This window comes from Eschrichtius robustus, chromosome 15, assembly GCF_028021215.1.
Source record: "Eschrichtius robustus isolate mEscRob2 chromosome 15, mEscRob2.pri, whole genome shotgun sequence".
NCBI classification, from domain to species: Eukaryota; Metazoa; Chordata; class Mammalia; order Artiodactyla; family Eschrichtiidae; genus Eschrichtius; species Eschrichtius robustus.
The window spans coordinates 27,076,505-27,083,706 of NC_090838.1; the positions used below are offsets into that span (position 1 = coordinate 27,076,505).

The following is a 7,202-nucleotide window of genomic DNA, read 5'->3' on the forward strand; positions in this document are numbered from 1 at the left end:
AGTTTGCTTAATATCGTGTACAGATATATTCGCTTAAATTTTAATGCTATCTTTAAGGAATTGGAAATATGTATGTACGATGAACCATAACCTTAATGATCATGTCATTTTAAAAAACGGTGTAAGAGGTTGAAAATTTCTAACCTGCCTCCTGTCCTTTCCCTTCCAGGTTTTTTAAATAGCTTTGAGGAGTTGCAGGCTGAAGAATGTGGCATCCTCAACGGCTGTGAAAACGGGCGCTGTGTCAGGGTGCAGGAAGGTTACACCTGCGATTGCTTTGATGGGTATCACTTGGATATGGCCAAGATGACCTGTGTTGGTAAGAATCATATGTATTTGATGGGAAATTACTCTTTTCCTCAATGCCCTGTGGCTGGACCTCAGACAATCTAGTACATTTAAGATTTGAAGAGTTTCAGTCTGGGAAGATGAGAAAAGTTCTGGAGATGGATAGTGGTGACGATTACACAAAAATGTGAAGGTACTTAATGCCACTGGACTATCCACTCAAAAATGGTTAAAATGGTCAATTTTATGTTCCATATATTTTACCACAAATTTTTAAAAAGTTGATATTTAAGAATTCATATAAATGGTACATACCTATGGAGGAAAGGCCAGAAAGTTTGGGGTAATTAGTTTGACTCTTTTTTAAATTGAGCTTTTGACTCTGCAGCATATGTTTTCCCTGAATACCTGACACCAGCAAGAGGGGAATACAGATGAAAAAGAAAATACAACTTCCATTTTAGAGAAAGTTCTTTTCACAACTCCCACATTGCCTTCCCTCTTACTTTTAAGAAAACAGTAAAAATATGTTTATCCTTACTGTGTGATTGAGGCTGTGTTCCTGAGCCTGTTGGCCTCCTTGCTAAATGACCCTTGACTTGTAGCATTTTTTTCCCTCTATTTTTGTGGCTGTTTTGCTCCGTCGTGTAGTTTACCCACTTCAGTTTTGTTAGTCTCAATCTGAGGTGGGTCTAAGAAAAAAAAAGGTAACCTGGGTTATTAAAGGTGTTTCCAATGCATAGAGCCTTTCTTTCCTGTGGAAAGAAATCTAAGAAAGTAACTTAAACCTTTAGAGAGGCTGCTCAGAGGCTCTCTGTATGTCTCTTGACAACCTAACAGTTCTTCTGTATGTGCAGAGAGGAATTTAGAAGTAGGATAGTTGTTCCAGCTTTCTTAAGGTTTGACTATAAAAAGTCAAGCTGACAAAATGGTCCCTGTTGTGTTAAATAACAAACAGGGAAAGAAATTCTAGAACCTCCTGGATAATCACCTTTTTAAGATCTAGAAAGTAGTATTTCTCTTGCACGTAATTGAAACAGACAGACAATAATGGGAAAGGCTATGCAGTTTACTGTGGGGAGAGCACAGAATAGCCAGGCTGTGTTCAGGCCGGATGCCTCAGGTAGGGTGTAGATTGCATTTCCTCCCGGAGTGATGTTGAAGCTTGCTTACCTGCGTGGTTTGGCTTATTGCAGATGTCAACGAATGTGATGAGTTGAACAACCGGATGTCTCTCTGCAAGAATGCCAAGTGTATCAACACCGAAGGTTCCTATAAGTGTGTGTGTCTGCCCGGCTTTGTACCTTCCGACAAGCCAAACTACTGCACTCCGTTGAATACCGCCTTGAATTTAGAAAAAGACAGTGACCTGGAGTAAAAGTGAAGCTACATAACCTAAGCCTGTATACTCTGCACTGTGTAAAGGAGAAAGAGAAATGTATTATACTTCAGACATTGCACTTGACCCAGAATGTTGGAAATACGGAAACATCATGGAGTTGTATATCCTCAGAAGCGAAAGGATTCAGTGTGAGCCTGACTCGTGTGACAGACCAAATGGACATTTCTCTGAAAAAACAGTATATATAGTCTGTTCATATGTAAAATTCAGTGGAAAAGAGGCAGAACAGTGCTATTATTTTAAACAGAAGGTTGTATTATTATGTTTTTTGTTTTGATATTTTTTACTATTGCTTGATTAAATCTGGCATTTAAATAGTGGTGGAAATATTTTATATAATTTTCATTTTTTGGTTATGCAGTTCCTTGGCTACTGTTTCTCTCTTTCAAATGTCAAGTGCAAAAGCCTTTGATAAAATATTGTTTAAACTATTATAAGTATTGTTACACAGGGCTATGCTATTCCTGGTCTGGAACATTTTTAAAATCCAAATTGTCCTGTGGAGCAGGCAGTGATTGTTTCGAAACTTTTATACACATTTGGAGAAAAGTACTTTATATTTACAATGTGTTATCTGATTTTAATGTCCATTTTTAGCCAAGCTGCTGGTAGGTGTTAATTGGATCCCTTTCCTACAATGAAATGGAAGAACTAATGAGCTTACATTAGTATTATAATGTGTGAAGTAGGACCAGCAAATTTTAAAACTTGATGATCCCAATATATTTACCATTGTATGTTAAAGCAAAATAAATCACCATTTTTTTAGAAAATTTCTACATCCGAGTAATGTCAATGACCATATGCACACAAGTTGTTCCCAACTACCCCACTCTATCAATGGTATTCTATGAATGTAGAGTCTTTTACAGGTTAATTATTAAATTTGTTAGATACTGTTATGGGTGGAATTGTGTCCCTGGAATTCATGTTGAGTCATGTCCCCTCAGTACCTCAGACTATGACTGTATTTTTAGATGAGCTAATTAAGGTTGAAGAAGGTCACCAGGGTGGGCCCTAATCCAATAGGACTGGTGCTCTTATATGAAATTAGGACATACACAGGAAGATCCTGGGAAGGCACAGGGGGCCGACAGCCATCTACAAGCCAAGGAGAGAGGCCTAAGAAGAAAATTCTGTAATACCTCGATCTTGAACTTCTAGCCTCCAGAATTAAAAATAAATAAATTTAAGCCACCCAGTCTGTGGTACTTTGACAGCCTTTAGCAAATGAATACAGATGCATAACATAGGAAGAATAGCTTTCAGTGTTCCAAGCCTTACTTAATACAAATCCACAGTCATACAGTTGTCTTATTTAACCTGAATTTCAGAATCTTTTTTTTTTTTTTTTAAGACTTTTTTGATGTGGACCATTTTCGAAGTCTCTATTGAATTTGTTACAATATTGCATCTGTTCCATGTTTTGGCTTTTTGGCCGTGAGGAATGTGGGATCCCAGCTCCCTGACCAGGGATCAAACCCACACCCCCTGCATTGGAAGGTGAAGTCCCAACCACTGGACCACTGGGGAAATCCCTCAGGATCATTTTTAATAAGAGCATCTGAGTTTTCAAAAACAAACTATGGATAGGCATACTTAGCAGAAAATGTCCCCATTTAACATTTTCTTGTAAGACAGGCTTTTGGATTTTAGTATCTGCCATAGGAGGAATGGTACATCTAAAATGTCCATGTCATCTACCACCAAGAGCCCTATGGCCGGGCACCAACTGCTGTCCCTGCCTTCCCAGGAGCTTGCACGGGCCGCTCACCTGCACAGCCCCCGTCAAGGGGATAATGGCCAACACACGCTAAGGAAAGAGACACCCAAACTAAAAGCAGCTCTCACACCAAAAAAATATTAAACCCACACAAGCTACACAGGGACACTCCCACTTATAAATAGACCTCCAAGATTACAGTAGATAATTGTTTCTCCCCAACTCACAGAGTAAGAGAAATACAGTATAAGCAAAATGAAGAAGCAGAGGAACCACTCCCACTTAAAAGACCAAGAGAATTCCCCTGAAGGAACAAACAATGAAACAGACCTCTTCAGTCTAATAGACACCGAGTTCAAAAAGGAGGTAATGAAAATACTGAAGGAATTAAGAAAGGCTATCAACAGAAACGCAGATTACTGCAAAAAGGAACTCGAAACTAAGGTGGAGCCAAGAAAAATTAGAAAATTCATTTGCCAAGACAAAAGCTGAGCTCAAGGCAATGAATAGCAGGATGAATACATTAAATCCCCTACGTACGAACCTTCAAGTTGCGAACTTTCCAAGATGTGAACGTGTGTTCCATCAACATCAGGCGTGAGTGAAATTGCAGCTTGCCCTCCATCTCCTATTGCCGATGATCCTTCGGCTCTACCATCTCCCACCTCCTCTCCCTCCTCCAGTCAGTAACTCTTCTTGCCTGTTCACTCAACACCAGCCCCTGTATGCCAGCTGTTGTACTGTACTACTGTACTTCTCAAGGTACTGTACTGTAAGATTAAAAGTGTTTTATTTTTGTTTTTTATGAATTATTTGTAAATACATTATTATGTATTATTTGAAAAGTATTGTAAACCTATTATAGTACAGTACTATATAGCCGATTGTGTTAGTCGGGTACCTAGGCTAACTTTGTTGGACTTATGAACAAATGAGACTTAATGAATGCACTCTTGGAACAGAACTCATCTGTATGTAGGGGACTTACTGTACATAATGCAGAAGAAAGAATAAGTGATCTGCAAGATCGAATACAGTGATGGAAATTACCCAATCAGAACAGGAAACAGCCAAATGAAAAAAAAATGAAAGCAATATAAGAGACCTATGGAATAATATAATAAATATGACCAATATAATGTAAAAAAATATAAAGCATGCCAGTCTATGCATAATAGGGATTTCAGAAAGAGAAGAAAGAGAAAGGGGGATTAAAAATGTATTTGAAGAAATTATGGCTGAAAACTTCTCAAACCTAAAGAAGGAAACAGGTATCCAGAAACAGGAAGCACAGAGGGTCCCAAACAAGATGAACCCAAACAGTCCTACACCAAGACATATTATAATAAAATTGGAAGACGTTAAAGAGAGGATTCTAAAGGCAGCAAGAGACGAAGTTAATTACAAGGGAACCCCCTATAGGGCTATCAGCTGATTTCTCTACAGAAACGCTGCAGGCCAGAAGGGAGTGGCAAAATATATTCAAAATCTTGAAAGGGAAAAATCTGCAACCTAGAATACTCCACCCTGCAAGATTATTACTTAGGAGGAGAGAAAGAATTTCTCAGGGACTTCCCTGGTGGTATAAAGAATCTGCCTTCCAATGCAGGGGTCAAAGTTCCGATCCCTGGTCAGGGAACTAAGATCCCACATGCTGCGGGGCAATTAATCCCGCACACCACAACTAATGAGTTCACACCCCTCAACTAGAGAACCCACATGCCACAAACTACAGAGTCCACGCTCTCTGGAGCCTGCACACTACAACTAGAGAAGAGAAAACCTGCATGCCACAACCAGAGAGAAGCCTGTGCACTGCAACGAAGAGCCCGTGCACCACAACGAAATATCCCGCATGCCACAACTAAGACCTGACGCAGCCATAAAAGTAAAATAAATTAAAAAAAAAAAAAAAAAAGAATTTCTCAGATAAGCAAACACTAAAAGAATACAGCAATACTAAACCTATCTTAAAAGAAATATTGAAAGGTCTTCCCTAAATAGAAAAGGAGCAAGAAGATATAGGAAAGAGAGAATCACAATTGGAAAGTAAATCACTTAAGCTGGTATACAGATCAAAAAGAAAAAACCTATTTGTGAAAGCAATGATAAACATAAGAAACAGCAAAAGGATAAACATGAAGATGTAAAAAAGTACATCAAAATCACAAAATGTGGGGAAGGAGAATAAGAAAATGTAGATTCTTTTTTTTTTTTTCTTACAATGTCTATTCTAAGACTATCAGTCTAAAACAAGCAGTTATAGGAAGGGGTCAACATACCTGAAAAACAGGGTAACCACAAATCAATAACATACAATAGATTCATAAAAGCCAAAAAGAAGAGAACACAAACATAAAAGGAACATCAAACCACAAAAAGAAAAAAAGAAAAAGAAACAAAGAAGAAACATAGAATCAACTGGAAAACAAGGTTTAAAATGGCAATAAATACAGATGTATCAATAATTACCTTAAATGTCAATGGACTGAATGCTCCAGTCAAAAGACAGAGTGGCAGACTGGATAAAAAATCAAGAACCTACAATATGCTGCCTACAAGAGACCCACCTTAGGGGAAAGAACACACATAGATCGAAAGTGAGGGGATACAAAAAGACATTTCATGCAAATAGAAATGACAAGAAAGCAGGAGTCACAATAGTCACATCAGACAAAATAGACTTTAAAACAAATGCCCTAAAGAAAGATAAAGAAGGACACTATATAATGATAAAAGGATCAATACAAGAAGAGGATTTTACACTCATCAACATATATACACCTGATATAGGAGCACCCAAATACATAAAACAAATACTGACAGAAAGGGAGACATTGATGGGAATACAATAATAGTAGGAGTCTTTAACACCACATTCACATCAATGCACAGATCTTCTAGACAGAAAATCAATAAGGCAACAGAGATCCTGAATGATACAATAGAACAGTTAGACTTAATTGATATTTTCAGGATATTATATCCAAAAAAACCAGAATACAGATGCTTTTCAAGTGCACATGGAACATTTTCTAGGATTGACCATATACTAGGGCACAAAACTAACCTCAACAAAGTTAAGATTATAGAAAGTGTGTCAAGCATCTTCTCTGATCACAACAGCATGAAACTAGAAATCAACCACAGGAAAAGAAATGAGAAAAAAATGATTACATAAAGACTAAACAACATGCTACTAAAAACCACTGGGTCAATTAGGAAATCAAAAAGGAAATTAAAAAATACCTTGAGACACATGACAGTGAAAACACAACCATACAAAATCTATGGGATGTAGCAAAAGTGGTTCTTAGAGGAAAGTTCATAGTGATACAGGCCCTCCTCAAAAAGAAGAAAAATCTCAAATAGACAACATAAACTACCACCTAAAAGAATTAGAAAAAGATTGACATATATACACTAATATGTATAAAATAGATAACTAATAAGAACCTGCTGTATAAAAAAATCAAATAAAATCCAAAAATTCAAAAAAAAAGAATTAGAAAAAGAAGAACAAATAAAACCTAAAGTCAGCAGAAGGAAGGAAATAATAAAGATCAGAGAGGCAATAAATAAAATAGAGATTAAAAAAATAGAAAAAAAATCAATAAAACCAAGAGCTGGTTCTTTGAAAGGGTAAACAAAACTGAAAAACCTCTGGCCAGGCTCACCAAGAAGAAAAGAGAGAGAACCCAAATAAACAAAATAAGAAAGAAAAAAGGAGAAATCTCAACTGATACTGCAGAAATACAAAAAAGAGAACACTATGAACAATTTTATGGC

At 37.1% G+C, this 7,202-nt stretch overlaps 1 protein-coding gene across 6 annotated transcripts in view; it reads left to right on the forward strand.

Annotated features, from left to right (window-relative positions):
- Positions 1-2,463, forward strand: part of LTBP1 (latent transforming growth factor beta binding protein 1) — a 419,491-nt gene extending 417,028 nt beyond the window's left edge. For all 6 annotated transcript variants that reach the window (XM_068564861.1, XM_068564862.1, XM_068564863.1 and 3 more), the window contains 2 exons: positions 170-319; positions 1,485-2,463. In XM_068564861.1, coding sequence (XP_068420962.1) covers positions 170-319; positions 1,485-1,666 — 332 coding nt within the window. In that variant the 3' untranslated portion in view covers positions 1,667-2,463. The remainder of the gene's footprint in view (positions 1-169; positions 320-1,484) is intronic.
- Positions 2,464-7,202: the final 4,739 nt, after the last annotated feature.